Raw genomic sequence first — 24,853 nt, forward strand, 5'->3', positions numbered from 1 at the left:
CATTTCGGCTTTGTGATTGGCTCTAACTGTGCGTTCCCAGAAAAGGCGGCGAGATCGTCAAAGAAAAACGCTTTCTGCCTTCACAGCTTCGTCGTCGAGAGGGTAAAAATAAACTACATTGATCTCGTATTTAAAGGAGCCACTGCAGCAATCTCGATATTCAATCTCAATAATTATTTTCCATATTGAACAATAACGATATATATTTCGATGTAAGTTGTTAATGCTACCACATATAAAAGAGTTCCCCAACAATGACTGAAGCCACAAAAATTAGAGCGTCTATTAACTGACATATATTTTCTGCCAATAAATTTTCGGTGGCTGAAAATTTGAAATGTAATTTCTTAAACAATTTTAAATTCCTATTGTTGCACATTTCTGCTGTGTGATTGGCTCTAACTGTGCGTTCACACCGAAGGCGGCGAGAGTGTCAAAGTTCGCTATGGCCGCCCTGACAACAATGCTTTCTGCCTTCACAGCTTCATCGATGAGAGCATTAAAATTCACTGCATTGATCTCGTATTTAAAGAAGCCGCTGCAGCATATCAGTTACATTCCTGCGTAAAAACATGCGTTCTAGCGTGAAAACGTTGCACACTTTTTATCAAATTTATTTTGTATTGTTGCATGACATTCTCGCTTTTTTAAAGAAAAATAAACATTAATGCACATCAGTAACTCGGCAGTAGCTTTTTTTAATGTATGTCCCTGTAAGAAAACATCGTAAATAAATGGAAATCCGTCGACCGCAATAACCAAATCCCTGTAAACAACTGTGCTCGTAACCGAAGTTCACAGCACTGTGTTCTCTGGAATCCTCTCAAGCGGTGGACTACTACTGTACATTCCGATTGCTTGGGTAAAGTCTAGAATGGATACGCGGCCTGCCGGAAGTGCGATATGCACATCGATATAGCAGCATTTTCTATGACGCTGTATAACAACGATTCATATTTTTACAGTACTGTGACGGTGGGGTTTTGGATTGGGGTGGGGGCAGGTGTTAAAAGATACAATTTATTGGGTATAAATAATACTCGGTACACTTACTGTTTCTACGTTACTGTGATGGTTGGGTTTAGGGTTGAGATAGATGTTAATCAAATATAATAAATGCGAAATTTAATAAATAATATGAATAAATCTCATTAACTTCTGGCCGCAACAATATCCGATCTAGCAACAACCGATTGCTAGCCGCCGATCCACGTCATAGCTCGTTACTATAAAGTTTCCTTTTCAACTCTTCTTGAAACCCACAATGGAGTAGACACGCCGCGCCACCTATTTCCAGCTACTTTGATGGTCTGGCTGCTTTTGGTGAGAACACACAAATCAATATAAAGTAAAAGAAAGTCCAGATCATTTGTTATTGTGATTTGATATATCGATTCAATATCGTTTATCGGCCTAGCCCTATTTTGAAGAATGCTGGTTGCTGCTGTTACCCATTGACTTCCATAGTTAGAAAAAATGGCCAAACACTACCAGCATTTTCAAAATATCTTCTTTTAGTGTTTTTTTTCTTGTGTGTGAGTAAACAATGACAAAAAAAATCTGTTTTGGGTGAACTCTCACTTCAACAACAACACAGCTTCAAACAACAACCTCATGATTTAAATGAGTAATAATTTTAATAGATTTTTGTTTTGGCAAATAAAATCATGACCTGGAATACAGAATCACATGGCCGACACTACTTTTTCTTTTCTTTTAGGGTTTGGATACATTCTGGTTATCTGAAGGACACAAATGATGACAAAAATTGTGATTTTTCTTGGGTGAACTACTTCCTACTTCCTATTCGTTCTGCATAGATCCTGTTTAATCACTTGAGTGCTTTTACAGAACACCCCTCGTTCATTACTGACTCTATGCTTTCCTGCAGAGGTCCTGACACATCAGCGGATGAAATCAGCTCTACCCAGTGAAATGAGAGTGAAGATGGCGTTTTGGTGTGTGTGTTTGTGGCAGAGGGACAGAGAGGTAAAGAGGACACGGACGAATGTGGCGGAAGCGCTGATGGAGCGCAGCTTTACTTGCTCTTGGCCGCAGCAGCTTTTTCACCCTTATTACTGTCCGCCTTTTCACTCTTGCTATCAGCTTTATTGCTATCTGCCTTGCTATCGCTCTTCTTCTCCTTCTCTTTCTCCTTCTCTTTCTCACTCTCCTTCTGTTCCTTGGGGCTCTTCTTTTCTTCCTTTTCCTTCTTCTCATCCTCCTTTTCCTTCTCCTTTTCCTCCTGTTCTTCCTCTTCCTCCTCCTCTTCATCTCCTCCTTCTTCCTGTTCTTCTCCTTCTTCAGCCTCCTCTCCAGCCTCCTCTTCCTCCTCTGCTTCCTCTTCCTCCTTCTCCTCTTCCTGCTCCTCTTCCTCCTCTTCCTCCTCCTGCTTTTCCTCTTCCTCTGTTTCGGGTTTGGCTCCAGCCCTCCTGTAGGCGCTTAGGGTATACGTGCGACTGGTTGGATAAGAGTAGGCAGACTGCAGAATGGCTCCGCCCACAGAGCTCAGGCGGCATTCCTCACCTTCCAGCAGCTTCCTGTTGAGAACGAGCATATGTGGATAATGATGAAGTATTGCGTCAAATTAAGGAATAGTCAACCCAGGCTCATTCTGATTGCGTACCCTTATATACATTTCTGAAGAGAGCAACATATGTCCCAGGAGCTACGTTTCTTTGCAGTTGTTTTGAGATCTCAAATTTCTCTTGCGAGTGCCATTCGTGCCTGCTGTTCTCGCTTAAATCTACTAGCTGACTGATCAACCGACTGATAACCCCATCCTTCCCTTTTCGTAAACCCAACCTATAGTGTTTTAAAATGCACCAATTGATAGCTTCATACCATCCCATAGCATTCGTTTTAAAGAGGAAACAAAGCCATAGGCAGCTCTGGCTACATAATTTGCGATCTCGAGAAACGTATAAAGGGCTATGTATTCAAAATGAGCCTATGTTGCCAATAGTCATTATAATAATGAAGGAGTCTGACCTGTATGCTGCGATCTCAATGTCCAGCGCCATCTTGACATTCAGCAGGTCCTGGTATTCGCGCAGGTGCCGGGACATCTCACCTTTCGTGCTCCGCAGAGCAGATTCTAGTTGCTGAATGGTATCCTGCAGCAGAAACAAGACATTTGTTTACGCTGTGGAAATATAAATTTCTATCAACTAATTCCAAATGAACAATAATCTACGTATAACTGAAAAGTTATATTCTCTGGTTTTTAATTATATAATTTCATTAACATCCCAGCTAGGAAGGACATTAACCTTTTGTCTTTCTGATTAAAGGCTAAGCCAAAGTAATGCAAATTGTCAGTTTCACAGCATGGGGTGTCTATTGTTTTCTCTTTTCGATCAAATGGTCAGGCGGTTTCTGTCTCCAGAACATGATGAGATCAATGCCTGAAAGAGCAGTTTACCCTGCCGACCACAACGCTTAATTTGCATGCTTTGTTTAGCCAAATCCCCTCCTCCTAAGAACACAATATAGACATGAAATCTTAGACTAATTCAGACTTGTGTGAGACTTGTGAGAGACTTGTGAAAGAACTTGCAGACTGCGGACCTCTAGTAGGCTCTTGCAGACACATGAACATCTTAAAGACGCTGTATGACTGCAGATTAACCAACACGTCTCAATAAAGGAATTCTGCTTGTTTCGAGTGTCCTGGACTGGGTTCTCTCTTCTTTTCATTCATTTATTTTTTTTTTACAACAACGCAAAAAAGTTTTCTAATTGGAAATCTTATGAATTTCCTTACAAATAAAAAAGTTAGAGATATGGTTATTATAGTCAGCTAAAACAAACTAAAATTATTTTAGGTAGTAAACAGAAAAATAAACAGAAAATAATTAAAATCGTAAAATCTTAAAAACTTAAACTAAAACACAAACGGAACTTAAACACTATATAAAAATTGGACAGATTTACTGAAGTGAAACTTTAACAAAAAGTACAATGAAAACAAAATAAATATAAAATGAATTCAGACTATTAATAATTAGTAATCATTATAACTATTTAGTATTGTTATTGTTATTCATTCATTAATTTTCTTTTCGGCTTAGTCCCTTTATTAATCTGGGGTCGCCACAGTGGAATGCACCGCCAACTTATCCAGCACCTGTTTTACGCAGCGGATGCCCTTTCAGCTGAATCCCATCACTGGGAAACATTCATACACTCTTATTCACACACATACACTACGGACAATTTAGCTTACCCAATCAACCTGTACTGCATGTCTTTTTACTTGTTGGGGAAACTGGAGCACCCAGAGGAAACCCACGCGAATACGGGGAGAACATGCAAACTTCACGCAGAAATACCAACTGACCATCTTCTGATCTTCTGTGCCTATTATTATTATTATTATTAATATTAAAAACTACAATAACACCTCAATGATTCTAAAATAACACTGCTCAGTCATTTTTCTCAATATTCCCTATTTTAAAAAGTATATGATGACAGAACTGTCATCTTTGGTTGAGATACTGCATATAATCTTAAAATATATATATTTTTATTTAATCTGGCATTTTTTCTTTATAAAATTTATTTGCTTAATTATTCATTACATTTATATAGCGATTTTCTGGACACTCAAAGCTCCTTAGTAATAAATTAGTTAATAAACTGACCAAAATACTTCTAAACCACATCGTAACCTTCACTAATACAATAACACATATGTTAGTAACCGTCACTAACACAAAAATAAAATCAAAAACTATCTGTTAATATGATTTAATTGATCTGAGCTCACATGAACTACCAACGAACGGCTGTATTTTCGCCAAAATCAATAAAAATGATGTCACAATCATCGTTATTTAATGCTTTTGAATGACATTAGTGCGAATACAATTCCATATTGCTACAAATGTGTAACATTTAAAAACCCTTATTATAGCAGGGGTGTCAAACTCAGCTTGTAGAGGGCCGCAGCCCTGCACTGTGTAGTTCCAACCCTGCTTCAGTACACTTACATGGAGGTTTAAAACAAGCCAGAAGGACTCAATTTGTTTGATCAGGTTTGTTTAATTAAGGTTAAATCTAAACTGTACAGAGCTGCGGCACTCCAGGAACTGAGTTCGACACGTGTGCTTTATAGGATACAAAAAAATGTAATCTCACTGGGGGCTATTACAGGACCTTTGAACTTTTGTGATTTGTGAAATCAACATCAATGAAATGACCAGATATGGGTTTTCGTCTGATTAACAAATATATTAAAGGGATCAAATGCAATAGGAGGCAATTTAACTAGTGACTTCTGCTTTGTGGATGCTACTGTATGTGCAATTTTAATGTAAAATGTATTGTAAAAATCCTGGAGTGTCACTGGGGGCTGTTACAGGACAGCTATTACAGCCATAAGAGGCTTTTATAGCTTTTGTGACTTTAAACAATACAGATATTGAAATTAATGTCACTGAAATGTCCATAAAAATGTCCATTAATGGTTCTGTCTAGCAAAAATAAGCTAGTGCGCACCAAAATAGTGACAAAATTTGCATTTATGGGATATAAATCTGGTATAAAAATGTAAAGCTAGTTTAGTTTTTTTCTGCCTAAATGATTAATGGTTTTATTCATGTCACCTCATACTTCAGTTCAGCTCATCAAATCATGACCAATCAAATGCTCTCTGGTATCTGATTTACCCCGCCCCCTTCAAGAGGCTTCTCGTTGGCTTTTCATTTGATGCGCTTGAGCTTAACCACTCTCTCTGCCAGAGCTTTGATAAAACAAAACACTATTGGCTGTTTTCTTTTAAAAGGGAATGAGCTACGCTATGTCCAACCCTTTCTTCATGTTTCGGTTGAGATTATGTCAAACACTGAATAAAATTGTACATTTCAAAGCACTTCATGGGAACTTTAAATGTAAAATGTGTTTAAAATAATGGATTGCTCTCTTTTTCTGACCTGCAGCTCTCCGATCTCGTTGCTGTGCCGGTCCTCCATCTCTGCCAGCTGTCTTTCCAGGGCCTCATTGTGGGCTTTGAGGGCCTCGATCTCTAGGGTTCTGGACTGCAGCTGTCGCCGGTACTCGGACAGCTCATCCTTGGTCTGCTTCAGAGCATCATTATTGCGAGCCGCAGCCTCCGTCACAGTGGCGAACTTAGAGCGATACCACTCCTCTGCCTGCTGCTGGTTCCGGGATGACAGAGACTCGTACTGAACACGGATGTCCTTCAGGGCCACAGCAAGGTCAGGCTTACTGACGTCCATCTCCACTGAAACCTAAGACAACAAGCTAACTGTTAAAATGCACATGAAATCAAATCTAACCTACTGATTTTGTTAGCTCGCACTGGTAGTTTAGTGGTGAACAATTCATCTGTGCATGCCATTAAGAAAACAAAAATAGTTTGCCCTAAATTTTAAATCTGAAAATGCACTTAAACTGTCAGATTACGTATATCTTAGGAACATACCCTTCAACTCTCAGTTTTGACAACAAAGAGAAATAGTGAGGAGGAGGAGTCTGCTAGGTTGTTATAACTTTCCCAAAACCCATTTCCCCATCTTTTTGAATGAAATGCCTACTTTACTACATCCAATCAGCTTGCAGTAGAAAAAATAAGCCACACCCACTATTTTCTCATTTAATATTCTGTTTCTCTAGGAACTGCATCACAATACGAAAAAAAATGGTCACAGCTTCTGGTTCATGTGGCTTTCATAATGAATTTACATTTAAAGAGAAATAAAGATTAATTGAATTGAATTGAATAAACATAAATTAAATTATAAATGTTATGCACTTTAAAAATGAGTGTTACGAATAATAATTGCTGCGTAACACCATTTTGGTTCCTTGAAACATTTATTGATCAGTTCTTTAAAAAACAAGTTGTTTTCTGTTTTATTAATGTTTTTCTTTTTTTGTAGAATGTAAACGCTCTAATTATTATTATGATATTATTATTGGTGCCAGTATTATTAATGCCTTTGGTTTTAAAACTGTACACTGTCAAAAGTGATTAGTTGACTTTACTTTAAAAAGTGAGTAAACCTGTTGCTTTTACACGATAGTTGACTTCATAATTTTAAGGCAGCGGATTTACTTACTTTTTAGGTGAATAAGCTGTGTATAATTATAAAAATTAAGTCAACTTAACATTTAGAAGTAACAACAAAGTTTACTGTCTTTAAGTACAGTCAGCTTAACTCTTTTAAGGTAATGTGTTTACTGAATATATAAGTAAATGAGCTATGTGTATAATTATAAAAAATAAGTTAAGTCAACTTAACAGTTAAAAGTTACAACAAAGTTTACTGACTTTTTAAAGTAAAGTCCCTTAGTGTATTTAAGGTAACGGCTTTACTTTTTAAGTAAATGAGCTATGTGCATAATAATAAAAATTAAGTCAAGTTAATAGTTACAATTTACAAAGTTTACTGACTATTTACAGTAAAATATATGCTGGATAAATTGGCGGTTCATTCCGCTGTGGCGACCCCAGATTAAAAAAGGGACTAAGCCAAAAAGAAAATGAATGAATGAATTAACTTAACATTTAGAAGTTACAACAAAGTTTACCTAGTATTTAAGTAAATGAGCTATGCAGATAATTAAAAAAACAAAGTTAAGTCAGTTTAACAGTTAAAGTTTACAACAAAGTTTAATGACTTTGAGTAAAGTCAAATTAATGCTTTTAAGGCAATAGGTTTACTTTTTAAGTAAATGAGCTATGTGCATAATTATAAAAATCAAGTTACAAAGTTAACTGACTTTAAAGTCAACTCAATGCTTTGAAAGCATCTGGGTTATCTTAATTTTTAGGCTCAATGTGCTATGTACATAATTAAAAAAATAAGTTTAATAAGTTTACTTGCTTTTTTAATGTAAAGTAACTAATCACATTTGACAGTGTATACTGTATGTATGTAAATCTCAGCTAATTTGAAGTGAAGTTTGAGATCAGTATTATTAAAAAAGATCTTAAGGGATATTTATATTTTGATAAAACACTTCTGTCAAACATTCTTAAAACTATTTTAATAATAATTATTATTTCTCGAGGACCAAATCAACATATACATTTTTTGAAGGATTCTTTCACACTTAAACCTAAGAGTTCAGCTTATACATTTTCTAAAAAATATATATTATAGTACAAAAAAAGTAATTTGAAATTGCAATAAGCTTTCAACCTATAATAGTAATGGACTGCAGCATTAAAAAGCATTTAAACAGCACTGAATGATAGATGCATCACACTTTCCAGAACAAATATTAACCATACTTATATTAATAGTAATATTTCATAAACAACAAATAGGTCTATTATAATGCTTTCTAAAAGGTCATGTGACACTTAAGACTCAGAATACAGTTTTGCTTCATTGGCCTAAATGGTATTTTAACATATTTTAAACTACATGTTATTTAGCAGTTAAATGTGATTAATGTTTCTATTTGATATGAATAAGGGATTTCAACATTTAAGGCTATATCTTAAATATTTTTTGTGTTGCATTAACTTTTTTTAGGATGTTAAGTAGGTTTCTAAAAAAAATTTTAAGTTAAATTTAATACTTTTAGTCAGTTTGATGCAAGTTGTGATGACTAGAAAAGTTCATTTAATCCAACTAAAAAAATTGAGGCAGCAAGGATTTTTTTTTTTACAGTGGATGTATAACAGCCATAAATATTCTTTCGCCTGTAAAACTCACCAGTATTGATCTAATGAATAATTAATACCCTGAAATACACATTTACATCTGAGCGTATGAATAAATCACAGCTATACATGTATTTACTCTACCATATACAGCACTGCATCCACTCATCAGTGCTCATTCCAGTACACTGATAAATGTGGACAATTTAATTTTGATTATTACTAAAACATTGATTTATATAAAACTTCTCTGTCTTACTAAAAACAATGTATATTAAGAAACACAGGCCTTCCTACAAAAACATATCACAAGAAGGGTCATTCAGAAGATGATCATCTTCTTTTAAACATATGCATTCAATAAGTGATCATATATTGATCCTCAAATGAGGAATGCTCTCATTTGAAATGTAGGCCTTGATGCAGGGGAAAGAAGATAAAACCTGGTTTCTGGTTAGCCTTTGCGTCTCACTCTGCAGCATGCAGTGTCACTGTATGACTGTTCATTGCAAAGAATAAAATATCTTTGTTAGCAAACCTTGTTAGACTTTGTCTCTTGATCAGTAAGAGTCTCTTAGCTTGAAATCGCCACGGCACAAATAAACAGTTTTTCCTGTGAATATGGAAACTACCGTCCATCAAATTGAAAAAGCGTCTGACCTACACTGTAAATGAATGCTGGAATCCACACTGGAATCCATTTGTGTTGGGACAACATGAAGGAATTAAGTTCGCTTATTAGTTTTTACAAATTTAAGACGATAGGGTATATGGCCAGCTTTTCTTCCCATACTGATAATCTTCCGGTGAATAGTTAATGTGATTTTTTTTTACCATTTCATACGGTTCCTTTTACAGCATCTATGTTGTAATGTAATTAAAATACAATCTGTTAAATAGACTTTGGCATTTATGTAGTTGCTCAAGCTTAAAATGAGGCAAAAAGCCCTTTACTCGCACGCGCCCGTTAGAATCAGCAGGTTAGTGCAGAAGCTCCATTGAATATACTGGGGTAAAATAAATGTTCTTATTTTAAAGACATGGCGAGGAAAAATCTAATTTAATGCAGAGCTTCTTGTACAATCTGAAACCTACTTAATATCGGATACCACTCAGCCAGTGGATATCGCTAATTTTTAAAGAATACAGACCTTAAACGTGCTGATTTTGCAATGGCATACAGTTCACCGGAAGCTCTTGACCCAGGTTACTGGCAAATTAAAAGTCCTTTAGGATGCTTCCACATTTACCCTTTTGAATTTAAAACAATCAAGTTTTCACAAAAAAGTCAACTATTGTGTTGTTTGATTTTATTTTAAATAATTAGTTTGAACAAACAGAAAACATAATTTTTGGAGTGTGTGCATTATTGTTAATGTTTACCATTTTTATTTTGAGGTTTTGAGATGCTCTCCCTTATTATGTAAGGAATGCTTGCACACTAGCTAGATGTTAGAAATTTGAGATTTTAGATTCTTGATCATTCCAATGTGTTTATGTTTTATCATTTTCTATGTTGAATATGTTGTATTTTATTGCATGTTTGATTCCCTGTTAATGTAACGGTTTGGATTTTAGAAAAGCACATTATAAATGAATGTATTATTATTATTATATTTATAATTATTATTATTCAATTCATTGTTCATTCATTTTCCTTCGGCTTAGTCACTTCATTCATCTGGGATCACCAACTTATCCAGCACATGTTTTACACAGCGGATGACTTTCCAGCTGCAACCCAGTCTTTGGACTATGGGGAAAACCAGAGCACTCGAAGGAAACCCATGCCAACATGGGGAGAACAGGGGCGCCCCCCAATATGATTTTGCTGTTGATGTTATTAATTTAAATGTGCATACGTAAATTCACAATTTTTTAATGAATAAATAAATAAATAAATAAAATGCAGCCACTAAATTATTGTAGATTTTTTGGTGCCACCGGCATTGCTGATTCACTGCCCCTTTCCCTTTAAGTATGCGCTAAATAGAGGTTTGACTGTTATGCTATTCTGGCTGCACCTTGGGGATGAACCGCTGACATTCAACCACAGCAGATAAAATGACTTTACAACAACAATTTTAAGTTTGCATTACGTTTAAAAAAAAAAATTAAAGATAAAATTCAAACAGAGTTTGTTTTGTATTGTTTGACGATAGAAATGAATCACGACTTTGGGTTTACAAGATTGTACACTTTTTATTAAGAAATTGTTATTTTTTAAAAATGAACAATTGTGTTTTATCTGATTGAAAACCACAAATCCTAAAATAAATAAATGCATTTTGAAATCAGCTTTTAAGAATCTAGTTTATTCAGGTTGACTTACAAGGGCCAAAAATCCCAATAATTTTGTGGATGTATTTTGCAAAAAGATATAGTTGAAGTCAGAATTATTAGCCCCCCTTGTTTAATTTTTCCCCCAATTTGTGTTTAATGGAGAAGATTTTTTTCAACACATTTCTAAACATAATTGTTTTTTTATAACTCATTTCTAAAAACTGATTTATTTTAACTTTACCATGATGACAGTAAATAATATTAGACTAGATAGTTTTCAAGACACTTCTATACAGCTTAAAGTGTCATTTAAAGGCTTAACTAGGTTAATTAGGTTTACTACGTAGGTTAGGGTAATTAGGCAAGTTATTGTATAACGATGGTTTGTTTTGTAGACTATAGAAATAAAATATAGCCTAAAAGGGAGCTAATTATATTGACCTGAAAATGATTTTTTTTTTTTTTAATTAAAACTGTTTTTATTCTTGCCGAAATAAAACAAACAAGACTTTCTCCATAAGAACAATTATTATCATACTGTGAAAAATTTCTTGCTTTGTTAAAAGTCATTTGGGAAATATTTAAAACAAGAAAAAAACAACAAAAAACAAAACAATGGGGGCTAATAATTCAAGTGTACATCGATAGAAGTAGGTGTATTAATAATATTGTGGCTCAAAAGGAATATAAATAAATTATATTACTAGGGTCTGTATGATGAGTGTGTGTTTATAGTAATGCGTTTTGTTCAGTTTGTATATTTGTCTGTTTTTGTAAACTAAATATTGATTTTTATTTGGTTTGCACATGTATTTGCAATAAATTGTATTTGCAATAAATTACAATATTTTAAGAGTAATTAATTAAATAAATTAGAACCACATTATTTCATTTACCAGAAACAAAAATATAACATTACAATTATTACATAAACAATTATTTTTTCTTTGCCTCCCCAAGTTTTGGTGTGGCCTCAAATGGCCACCCCTAAGAAAATTTTCTGGGGGCGCCACTAGGGGAGAACATGCAAACTCCTTACAGAAATGCCAACTGACCCAGCCAGGACTTGAACCAGCAACCTTCTTGCTGTGAGGCGATAGTGCTAACCACTGAGCCACTGTGCTGCCATATTATTATTATTATTATTATTTATCAGTCTTTGAATGTAAAGTGTGGTAATAAAGTTGACACAGCATGATGGAGTGCATACCAAGTTTGTTAAAGCACAAGGAACACTCAAAAATATATATTTTCATGCTTGTTCAAACTACTTGTTTAAAATGAGCTGAAACAACTCATTGTTTGAGTTTTTTTTTGGGGGGGACAACTTAATTGTTTTATGTTCAATCCAATTAAATTCGTAAAAACTAAGCTAACTTAATTCCTTCATGTCGTCTTAGCACAAAGCGATTGTATGGAACCCAGCATTTTAGACAGATGGAAAAAAAATGCAATTCATTAACAGCAACCCATGCATGATAGTTTACGTCAGTTCCATTCACTCAAGCTCAAGTTGAACTGTTTATACTGAGAATTTACCACCAAATAAAAGACAGAATCACTTTTATTTTCAGCAGCTGTACCAGTGTGAAATGATGCAGTGTAATGTGAAGGACGTTGTGCCGCGGGTCCCGCTGCAGCCACACCTAAAATCCTGCGCTACTGCATTGTCATCTGATTGATGCCAAGAGGTAAAAAAAAAAAAAAACTTTAAATTATCCCATCCACAAGCACCTTACTTCAACATTTAATACATGAATCCCTCCTTTAGAGCTTCTCTTTAGTCTGAGTAATTGTGCTTCAGTTGATGTTAAAGCTGCATGGTGTTATAAATGCATATTTTAGTGGAGGTGCTGCTGCAGTGCAGGGTCTCAGCTCCGCGTCTGAGCTGCAGTGCTGTAAATTCACCACACTGCCCTCAATGACACTGCACAGTCATCATACGCATGCCCACACCATCTCTCAACACACAGCACTTCTATTATATCTGGAATAAGATGAATTATGCAATGCAAGATATTGCTTGACCTTTAAAAAGACTTCCTTTAGTGCAAACTAATGGTCCATTCTCTCATATTTAATATCACAAGGTAACAGTTTAAATAGATCCAGGATATTTGTTATGGGTTATATTTATTTCTTCTAAAATGAATTAAAATGTTGATCTGCATCTTCATGCCACTGAATAAATCAAATGGTTGTGAATGGCACTGCAAAACTGTGTGATATAAAATAATAATGATAATAGTATACTAAAGATTTCTGAAAACAGAGTATTTCTGTGCTTTTCATCAAATAAGATGTACACGTTTAAACATTCCACAGCTTATTTCAGAAGTGAAAATGTGTTTATTGAGGAGTGATTTCAATATCACTTACAGCAGGCTGTTTGTAATATTTCAATTCTATGCATTTTTGGAGCTTTATTTCTATATTTTCTCTAACTTTATGCATTTCTTGTGTAATGCAACAATTGATTCAATATTTTAGTGTATTATATCTAAAAGTAGTTTTCTTTTAATGGAATTAAAGGGATAGTTCACCCAAAAATCATAATTTACTTACCCTTCACTTTCGTTTCTTCTGTTGAACACAAAAGAAGATATTTTGAAGAATGCTGGCACATATTGACTTCCATAGTATTTTTAAGAAAGTTGATGAGTCACAGCAACCAACATTCTTCAAAATATCTTCTTCTAACAAAAGAAAGAAAGGTTTAAAACCACTTGAGGAAAATAAATGAGGTTATTAAGTTTTTTTAGGGTGAACTATCCATTTAAGATATACTTTTGGAACTATTTCATTGTCTTTAGCTGGTCTGGCACACTTAAAAAAGAACCATTAGATTTACTAATTGTTTTTAAAGGTAAGTGGCAGCAAACAATTGATATGGGCTGAATTTGAACTAATTAAATTGAGTAATGTTCAACTTAATACGGTAGTTAAATACAGCCCATAAACATAGTTTGCAACCACTTACCTTTAAAAACAATTAGTAAATTTAATTAATGATTTTAGCACATATATACATATAATCCGCAAGTGCTCTCGTACCTGTGTGGCCTGGAGGGATGCCTGCAGCTCCTGCAGCTCCTCCTCGTGCACTCTCCTCAGGAACGCGATCTCGTCCAGCAGCGACTCCACTTTCTTCTCCAGCTCCAGGCGGGACAGGGTGGCGTCGTCCACATCCTTGCGGTATCCCTTCAAGCTGTTCTCAGCCTCCTCCCGAGCCCGTGCCTCTTCGTCCAGCTTGTCTTTGACGCGCTCCAGCGCATCGTTCATCTGCACGCAGTCCAGGTGCATCTGGCTCTTCTCGTGCGCGAGTTCCTCGACGCGCGCGCGCAGCTCGCGGATCTCCTGCTCGTACAGGTCGTGCAGGCGCGACGGCTCGTTGTGGCGCTGGCGCAGCAGAGCCACCTCCGCCTCCAAAACTTTGTTGTGCTGCTCGAGGTTGTGCACCTTCTCGATGAACGTCACGAAACGGTCGTTCAGGCCCTGCAACTGCTCCTTCTCGTTGGTGCGGATGATCTTCAGCTCGTTGGTGATGGCGGTGGTCTGCGTCAGGTCCACGTTGTCCGGTTGGAAAGCTCCGCGGCCGGAGGCGAGTTTGCTCCGGTAGCTGGAGGATGTGATCATGGGGGACGGAGAGCCGTAGGTGCGGTGCTGCTGCTGCTGGGGTGCGGAGCGGTAACTCACCGTCACCCGGGATGGGCTGCTGCCCACGGGCACACGGCGAGGCGCATCCCCGAAGATCTTCCTGTAGGAGCTGCTCGTGTAGATGTCGCCGGAGTAACTCATGCTGGAGGCTCGAGATCACAGAGCGAGTGAGTGAAGTGTGTGTGGACGTGGAAGACAGAGACAGAAAGAGAGAGTGTGTGAGAGTGCCAGTCGGGATGGCACACCGGCGGGTTTTATAGGCAACGCATCATCTGACGCAGGGCGGTGGTGCTGGTGGAGGGGGAAACCTGCAACCCTGAGCAAAAACACAGAGTCCCGGGAGAGAGATCGCTCATTCACCGCCAGGCCTTTTGTGGCCACTCAACGGCTTTTCATGCGAGCGAGATTGGCATCATGCGGACGCTAAAAGCGAAGCGAGGATGAATAAAGGTCAAATTTTGCAAACTGTCGACCTCCAAAAGTTTCTGATATTACTTTAAAAGCTAGCAGTGATTAATTAAAATTGATTTTAATACACTTGAATATTAAGCAGGCAATTTGAGACACTTTCCAGAATGTTCTGAAGATACAGGATATTTACTTGAATATATTTTGTGGTGTAGTTGAAATGCCCATTTATCATTACTAATAAAGTGCTTCATAATATTTGTTGTTAATGAAAGTGCAACAGTTAAAATTTTTGTTGGAAAGTGCATATTGCTTATAGTTTTTAGCATTATTTGAATATAAATTAAGCACCAAATAATACTATTATAATGCATAAAACATAAGTGAAAATGTAAATAAAATAGATGCATATCTAAACAAGTACATCAAAAACAAAATACTATTACTACTACTACTACTAATAAAATTTTAACTAAATATACTTTTTACATTGTATTGAATAGTACTTAAGCACAAAAAATTATAACTTGTTGATGCAAAACAGTAAAAAAAAATAAATAAAATGAATTTATCCAAACGAGTATAAAGTAATAAAGTATAAAAATAAAATAACTTAAACCATTATTTTTTTCTTTATATTATTATCTTTTATATTGTCTATTATATTATATTACTTAAATAAAATTTTAGCACTGATTCATACGATAACAATACATACAAATATTAAATAAAGATAATAAAATAATAATAACAAAATCAAAGTAACTGTTCTGGACATTACATTTATATTATTTCCTAAATATTTATGCAAATATTTCAGATGAAATTTCTTTCTTTCTTTCTTTCTTTCTTTCTTTCTTTCTTTCTTTCTTTCTTTCTTTCTTTCTTTCTTTCTTTCTTTCTTTCTTTCTTTCTTTCTTTCTTCAATAGTTTATTATTTAAATGAAAATTAAGTACCAAATCTTAATACAGCAATGCATATTTACATTAATAAATGAATAAATTTATGATAAAACTACAACAAAAACAATCCTCAATAATAAACAAAATTATTGATGAAATAAAAGTTATTAAATTAATAAAATTATAAATAAATGATATCCTGAGATAATATACCCTATACATTCACATGTGTGTGCAGATATGCTGCATGTCTGCATGTGACTGAAGCATGTTGCAGTGGGAGGGAGTGTCTGTGTGTGTGCGTGTTGTGCTGCGGGTGGCAGGCTGAACCTCTGCAGTGTCTGAATACTGAATGAGACATAGAGGTCTCACCCCGATGACCCTCTTTGATTTGATGCAGAGTCCCGTATAGGCTCAAACTCATGATTCTGCATTCAGCTCAGACCCTACTGTGCATCTGCAAACACTCACAGAAGACGCTTCAAAGCTGTGTGTGACAAAAATGCACATGAGAGTGTGTTTTCTTCACGCACTGCTGCTGAGTCATGAGTATTGGACAGCCACACCTCACTATCACAGCACACAAACCCCCCGAGACTCACTGCGGGTCTCTGGATTCAGTCAGCGCTTTCTGAGGTCCCGTCTCTATCTGGATACTGACAGAGAGAGAGAGAGTGAGAGAGAGAGAGAGTGAGAGAGAGAGAGAGAGAGAGAGAGAGAGAGAGAGAGAGAGAGAGAGAGAGAGAGAAATATGAACATATAATTACATGTATGTATGTATTTTATTGGTTTATATTCATACTGTTCTCACCGGCCACTTTATTAGGTACACCTTACTATTACCGGGTTGGACCCCCTTTTGCCTTTAGAACTGCCTTAATCCTTCATGGCATAGATTCAACAAGGAAATATTGGAAATACTGGAAATATTTCTCTGAGATTTTGGTCCATATTGACATGATAGCATCACACAGTTGAACTCATTGTCATATTCAAGAAACCAGTCTGGGAAAATTCGAGCTTTATGACATGGTGGTTATCCTGCTGGAAGTAGCCATCAGAAGATGGATACACTGTGGTCATAAAGGGATGGACATGGTCAGCAACAATACTCAGGTAGGCTGTGGCGTTGACCTGATGGTCAATTGGTACTAATGGACCTAAAGTGTGCCAAGAAAATATCCCCCACACCACCACCGCTAGCCTGAAACGTTGATACAAGACAGGCTGGATGCATGTTTTTATGTTGTGGACGGCAAATTCTGACCCTACCATCCGAATGTCGCAGCAGAAATCGAGACTCATCAACATCTTTCCATATTCTATTGTCCAATTTTGGTGAGCCTGTGCGAATTGTTGCACAGTTTTGTTCTTAGCTGACAGGAGTGGCACCTGGTGTGGTCTTCTGCTGCTGTAGCCCATCTGCCTCAAGGTTGGAGATGTTGTGCATTCAGAGATGCTCTTCTGCATACCTCGGTTGTAACGAGTGGTTATTTGAGTTACTGTTGCCTTTCTATCAGTTTGAACCAGTCTGGTCATTCTCCTCTGACATCAACAAGGCATTTTTGCCCACAGAACTGCTGCTCACTGGATATTTTCTCTTTTTTAGACCATTTTCTGTAAACCCTAGAGATGGTTGTGCGTGAAAATCCCAGTAGATTCGATTAATCTTCATTTCTACAGCACTTTTACAATGTAGATTGTCAAAAGCAGCTTTACATAGAAGATTATAGTAAATTGAAACAGTGTCAGTCCAGTTTTCAGTGTTGAAGTTCAGTTCAGTGTGGTTAAATTTTTACTGCTGAGAGTCCAAACACTGAAGAGCAAATCCATCGATGCGCAGCTCCACAGGTCCCGAACCATGCATGCTAGCTAAACTGGCGATAGTGAAGAATTAAAAAACCCTGAGAGAAACCAAGCTCAGTTGGGCACGACCATTTCTATAGCCAAACATTTTGTGCAAAGCTGCAGTCTAGGCACCGGAGGCTGGAGAACGCTAGACGTCTATCGGTAAGAAGCTGCAGGTGGGAGAGGTCACCGGCTCGTGAACAGGTTGTCCCTTTAGGACCAATGCGAGGACTCGTCTGTTACTGGTGTCTTACAGGAATCAATCTCTTGCTCTCCACTCCTCCATAACCACCACAGCGGCTGTTCAGCTGGTCCAAGATTGTGGAAACCTCGGGAATAATAATTAAAAAAGACTAACATAAGTGCAGATGTCGTTCAAATTATAATGTCTTTAGGGAAGTGTTCCCTGCTCCGGTTGCCCTAAATAATGCAGACCAACTGTAATCTAGTTTTAAACTGCCAAAGTGTGTCTGCTTCCCGAACTGTGCCAGGAAGGCTGTTCCAGAGTTTATGTGCCAGATAAGATAAGAGAAAGATCTACTGCCTATAGTTGATTTTGATATTCTGGGAATTATAAATTGTCCAGAATTAATTGAGCGTAGTGTACCTGAGGGGCTATAATAGGCAGGAGCTCCACTCCGGGGAGCTAAGCCGTTTAGGGCTTTGTAGGTAGTCAATAAAATGTATACGATATTTAACAGGGAGCCAATGCAATGATGAAAGAACTGGAGTAATATGATCATATTTCTTTGTTCTAGAGGGCACTCTAGCAGCTGCATTTTGAACTTGCTGAAGTTTGTTAATTTGGCCAACTGGGCAACCACCTGGTAACGCATTACAATAATCTAATCAAGAGGTCCTGAAAGCATGAATAAGCTTTTCCGCATCAGACACTGATAGCATATGCCGAAGTTTGGCAACATTTTTAAAATGAAAAAATGCAGTTTTACAGATGCTTGATATCTGGCCTTTAAATGACAGGCGGCCATCAAAAATCACCCCCACATTTTTGACTAAAAGATGAGGACTGAAGTGAGAATCCATCAAAGGTGAGACAGTGTTCTAGGTTTTTGCATGTGAGGTTTTTGGGTCCAATAAGCAAGACCTCAGTTTTATGTAGATTTTGTAATTAGAAGTTTTTAGTCATCCAATTTGTAATATCAGCTATACGATCTGTTAATTTTGTAAATTCATACAAGTTATCAGGTTGAGAGGAGATATAAAGTTGTGTATCATCAGCAGAAGAGTGGAAGCTAACGCCATATTTTTTAATGATATCACCTAGCGGTAGCATATATAGTGTGAACAGTAGGGGACCAAAAACTGAGCCTTGTGGTACCCCACAGTGTACTTTTGATCCGTATGATGCCTCTTCATTAACTGATACACATTGATAACGTTCAGACAGAAAAGACCTGAACCAGGCCAATGCAGTTCCTGTAATACCAACATAATTTTCAAGCCTATCAAGGAGAATATTATGATCGATTGAATCAAATGCAGATCAGCAGTTTCTGAAATACTCAGACCAGCCCGTCTGGCACCAACAACCATGACACATTCAAAGTCACTTAAATAACATTTCTTCCTCATTCTGATGCTCGGTTTGAACTGCAGCAGACTGTCTTGACCATGTCTACTTGTCTAAATGCATTGAGTTGCTGCCATCTGATTGGCTGATTAGAAATGTGCGTTAACGAGCAGTTGGACACATATGTATATATGTGCATTATAGAACTCTATTTTGTTCTATATTAGTATTGGTATTATTATTAATTTATTATTATTGTTGTAATTACATTCATCAATATTGTTATTACTTCTATTATTTATATTGACATTTTTCACCCTGCTATGTACACTTTGGCAATAAGTGAATTGATTTGAATTGAAAAAAATTAGTGAGAAAGAGAGAGACATACAGAGAGAGAGAAAGAGACACACACACACACACACAGAGAAAAAGGGTTCTATACTGTTAGAAATGCTTCCTAAAATGTCGATTGTTAAATAAACTGTTTTAAATTATTTTATTATGACTTTATGTTTTATTTAATTAACATTTTATTTTTATTAAGTAGTTTTGATTTCTTTCCATTTAATGTAAACATTGCAAATTATAAAGCCAATAAGCAAATATGAATTGAATTGCGAGAGATGGGGATATGCACACACACACACATCCTAAAATGTTGATTGTGAAATTTACCTTTAATTATTATTATTGTAATATTATATATTTTATTTGTTTGTTTGATTATGATTATTATTTAATTAGTTTTATATGTACTATTTAAATGCAAACATTGCTTTGGCATTACATTTGTCATGAGAGAGAGAGAGGGAGAGAGAGGGAGAGAGAGGGAGAGATGTTTGAGGTTGATGGGTTCTTGATCACTGCAGTGAAACAGGAACCGACCTGATGTGGAATGTACTAATGCAAGCGGACAAAGGGGGCAGAACTGGGGAAGATTCAGGACTAGAGCATTGAATGGTTTGGTCAACAATAATAAAATTTGTAATGTTCTAATGTAGATCAAATGTGGATCAATGATAAGAAAACAATCAGGAAGAAATTATAGCCTACAGAATATAAAGTTGAGGTCAGAATAATTAGCCCCCCTGTTTATTTCCCCCCTCAATTTCTGTTTTACCGAGAGAAGATTTTTTCAGCACATTTCTAAACACATTAGTTTTAATAACTCATTTCTAAAAACTGATTTATTTTATCTTTGCCATGATGACAGTAAATAATATTTGACTAGATATTCTTCAAGACACTTCTATACAGCTTAAAGTGACATTTAAAGGTTTAACTAGGTTAATTAGGTTAACTAGGCAGGATAGAGTAATTAGGCAAGTTATTGTGTAATGGTTGTCTGTTCTGTCTTTAATTTGTATAGAAGTGTCTTGAAAGTTGTGTCTAACTGACACAACTCTCTGCGAGTGTGATCCAGGGGCGACAGTGCCTTTTCTTTAACACTATTGATTTCTTAAACAGTATTGATAGCTAGTGTGATATAATGAATATATTTATAATAAATAGTTAAACTAGCATAAATTGTTAATATTACAACTATTATAACAAATGGTGAAATAAGTATTAAAGTATTAAGTTATTCTCTTCAGAGATTTTTTAAAAATAGGTTACATCTTATACAACTATATTTTTATATTTTTTCTGAAATTATAAAAGCTTGTTTATCATATTAGGAGTTTATAGTGTTTGTATAGTGATGCTTTTTATGTTCTTGTTGGGTCTGTTGCAACGTAATTTAGTTCAGCATTACAATTTTATTGTGATGTTTCGAATGACAAAAATAAAGGAAACCGAAACTAAAACTTTCTTATCCTAAACTTTGGATCTCTCTCTTGGCTGAAATTAGGAAACACAGTCTCTTGCCTTTTTTTTTAATTATTATATATTTTTTACATTTTTACCTAAACCCCTTCATTTAGGATTGCTTTTAATTAATCCATCTTCTATTATCATTTTTTGTTTATCATTGTTGTATCTTTTATTTATGGTGTCTTGATTTGTATGTAAAGCGCTTTGGGAAATTAACTTTTAAAGGCGCTACAGTATATAAAATAGATGTATTATTATTATTATTATTTTTATTTTATTTTTTTCATGTAATTTTATTAAGATCACTGAATGTTTTCTTCCCTGAAGGCACAGGCTTATTCCAAGATAACAATGCTTGGATTCATCGCTCTATAATTGGCTCTGTGGTTAGCACTTTCGCCTCACAGCAAGAAGGTCGCTGGTTTGAGTCCCGACTGGGTCAGTTGGCATTTCTGTGTGGAGTTTGCATGTTCTCCCTGTGTTTGCGTGGGTTTCCTCCAGTGCTCTGGTTTCCTCCACAGTCCAAACACATGCGCTATAGGTGAATTGGATTAAGCAAATTGGTCGTAGTGTGTGAGCGTGTGTATGAATGTGAGTGTTTTCCAGTACTGGGTTGCGCCTGTAAAGGCATCCGCTGCGTAAAAATAGTTAGCGGTTCATTCTGCTGCGGCAACCTGTGATAAGTAAGGGATTAAACCAAAGGAAAAAGAATGAATGAAAGTCCAATTGAGAATTTATGGGATGTGCTTTAGAAGACTTTCTGCAGACACAAAATTTATACAACCCTGGATGGAAATAAATGTTGTGACGTGGCAGAAGCATATTATAATAATAATGTCATGGTAAAAGGGTGATATATATATATATATATATATATATATATATATATATATATATATAAGCTGTATAAAAGTGTCTTGAAAATCAAGTAAAATATTATTTACTGTCATCATGACAAAGATAAAATAAATCAGTTATTAGAAATAGGGTTTTAAAACTATTATGCTTAGAAATGTGCTGAAACAATCTTCCCTCCATTAAACAGAAATTGGGGAAAAAAATAAACGGGCGCTAATAATACAGGGGGCTAATAATTCTGACTTCAACTGTATATATATATATCTGAGAATAATGTGGCAATGCAAAATTAAATAAATAAAACAATAAAATAAAAATAATGTTACTGGAATGCCCAAAATTTTGCCATCCATCCATCTATGCAACCATCATATGCAGACGTACACATACGGAAGTGTCAGCATTTTTGTAAATCAGCCACTAGAGGGAGGCAAATACTCATAAAATCAGCTCCTGCTCTACAGCTCTCTGCTCAACACAATGAGGCTTTTTTCAAGCACATAAACACGTTGTTATCCTTCTGACCAATGACAAAAACACTCTTTCAGCTCTATCTGCAGCACCTCTGGCCCATAATAATGCAGTACACTGTTACAAGCAATACGTTTAAGTAAAAAATATGAGCTCATTCTTGTAAATGGAATGGAATGGCCTTGTTCTGTTATGGACTGCATGTTGTTTGGTATATATTATGTGAAACCCCAACCCGGTGTATAAGCACAGAGATGGACATAACTCAACTAGAACATTTCAACTGGTTAAACAGGCACGGTTAGCACACACATATACTGTACACACGCACAAGCATCACTCTCCAGCCTTCGTTATTGTGTTAAGACCAAAATAGAGACTTTATGTCCAGGCAGGGAGGGAATTCCTTGTGCAAATCCTCCTAAAGTTAAAAATAGCGGAGAAACACAAACACCCTTTAGAGGAGGGATGGATGTATACATAGATAGATAGATAGATAGATAGATAGATAGATAGATAGATAGATAGATAGATAGATAGATAGATAGATAGACAAATAGATAGATAGATAGATAGATAGATAGATAGATAGATAGATAGATAGTTAGATAGATAGATAGACAGATAGACAGACAGACAGACAGACAGACAGATAGATAGATAGATAGATAGATAGATAGATAGATAGATAGATAGATAGATAGATAGATAGATAGATAGACAGATTCACACACTGCAGTGTTTCTCGTTTGGAACACATACAACTGTTTTCGTGGGATTCACACTTACAGTATGGAGGTGTGTGAGCTTCAAAGGCAGCAGAGCAGTGTGTTCAGTGGAGTGCTCACTGTGGAGGGCGGATCTGTGTTTTGTCTCTCTCTCTCAGTTCTGCTCTCAGGAGATCACAGCCCACATCCATCCTCTCTGCGCTCCATCTGTCAGCTCCTCCATGCTGCTTCCTGTAGAGTGTGGAGGAAGAGGAGCCGTCGCTGCCCACTCACACTGACCCACAGCAGTCCACCGTCAGCTGCCACACAGCAGGATTCTACTTCAAACACACACACACACACACACACACACACACACACACACACACACACACACACATACACATACACACAGACGCAAGCAGAGCACCTGCAGCTTCAGTAAACATGATGGACAGTAGAAGAATTAAACACTCACCCTGACCCACAACAGAAGCAGAGCACTGTCCACCACCAGATTCTGAAGAAGTCAATTCATCCATAAATGTCCACATTTGTCTATCCACACATCCGTCAATCCATCCATCCATCCATATTTGTCAATTAAGCCATCCATATATATCTATCTACCTGTCCATTCATCCATCCATCTATATATCCACCTACTAGTTAACCCACACATTCATCTGTCCATCCATCCATCCATCCATCTGTATCCATCTGCCTGTCTATTATTAAATCTATCGTCATCCTTCGATCCAATTATATATACATTAGTCCTTTCATCCATCCATCCATTTATCCATCCATCCTCCCATCCATCGGTCTATTCATTCATGTTTGTCCATTCGTCCATCTATTCATCAATTCATTAATCCATCCATTCCTATTTGTCTATTTTGCATCCATCCATCTTGTCCATATGAATATCCATCCATATCCATCTATTCATCAGTCCAAATCTGTCCATTTCTCCATATATCCATTCATCCTTCCATATTTGTCCATCCATCCATTCTTTCCATATTTGTCCATCCATCCTCCCTTATTGTCCATCCATTCATTCATCCTTCCCATATTTGTCCATTCATCCATTCTTTCCATATTTGTCCATCCAACCTTCCATATTGTCCATCCATCTTTTTCATCCATCCATGTTTGTCCATCTATCCATCATCTTATCCATTCATCCAGTCCAAACCTGTCCATCCATACATATATCAATTCATCCTTTCCATATTTGTTCATCTATCCCTCCAACCATCTTTCCATCCCTCCATCAATCTTTTTCATTCATTCACCTATATTTGTCCATCCATCCATCCATCCACCCATCCATATATATATATATATATATATATATATATATATATATATATATATATATATATATATATATATATATATATATATATATATATATATATATAATCCACCAGTATCAGTGCGGTTCTGCTGATTTCCAGGAGTCGTACTGTGGTGTGTGTGTGTGTGTGTGTTACTGATGTCAGTGATGAACACACTGCTGTACATGGAGAAGTGAAGGTCTCTGCTGCTGGATAAGCTGGTGGATTTGTGTAATCTGACAGCCGAGGGTGGAGCAGCGGGTCAAACGGACTCACACACACGCACACACAAACAAACACGCACTCAGACCCGCTAATGCTGAGATCCTGTCAGAAATATTGACCCACAAATTGATGTTAAGCCTCTGTACTACCTTTG

At 36.4% G+C, this 24,853-nt stretch overlaps 1 protein-coding gene and 1 long non-coding RNA gene across 3 annotated transcripts; both read right to left on the reverse strand.

The window, feature by feature from the left end:
* Positions 1-1,615: 1,615 nt before the first annotated feature.
* neff1 (neuronal intermediate filament family member 1) lies at positions 1,616-14,779 on the reverse strand. Its single transcript, NM_199534.1, has 4 exons — positions 13,982-14,779; positions 5,940-6,257; positions 2,992-3,116; positions 1,616-2,540 (listed from the first exon to the last, which is right to left on the reverse strand). Exons 1-4 carry the CDS (start codon positions 14,723-14,725, stop codon positions 2,039-2,041), a joined length of 1,689 nt encoding a protein of 562 aa, NP_955828.1. The 5' UTR covers positions 14,726-14,779; the 3' UTR covers positions 1,616-2,038.
* A 1,707-nt stretch (positions 14,780-16,486) lies between these two features.
* Positions 16,487-23,858, reverse strand: LOC141385775 (uncharacterized). 2 transcript variants are annotated; one of them, XR_012406752.1, is made up of 3 exons: positions 23,607-23,858; positions 23,211-23,380; positions 16,487-16,551 (listed from the first exon to the last, which is right to left on the reverse strand). It is a non-coding gene; the product is annotated as an uncharacterized lncRNA (long non-coding RNA). The 2 variants fall into 2 exon arrangements; XR_012406751.1 differs by lacking the exon at positions 16,487-16,551 and adding an exon at positions 16,661-18,072 and having other exon boundaries at positions 23,607-23,850.
* Positions 23,859-24,853: the final 995 nt, after the last annotated feature.

The sequence above is a fragment of the Danio rerio genome, chromosome 5 (genome assembly GCF_049306965.1).
Source record: "Danio rerio strain Tuebingen ecotype United States chromosome 5, GRCz12tu, whole genome shotgun sequence".
NCBI classification, from domain to species: domain Eukaryota; kingdom Metazoa; phylum Chordata; class Actinopteri; order Cypriniformes; family Danionidae; genus Danio; species Danio rerio.

Bases quoted from the DNA above. Each gene is read 5' to 3' on its own strand.
- neff1 (NM_199534.1), bottom strand. From the start codon at position 14,725: ATGAGTTACTCCGGCGACATCTACACGAGCAGCTCCTACAGGAAGATC. The intron at 6,258-13,981 runs GTACGAGAGCAC...TTGTTGTCTTAG, and splicing joins CATCCCTCCAGGCCACACAG to GTTTCAGTGGAGATGGACGT. The intron at 2,541-2,991 runs GTCAGACTCCTT...CGTTCTCAACAG, and splicing joins ATTGAGATCGCAGCATACAG to GAAGCTGCTGGAAGGTGAGG.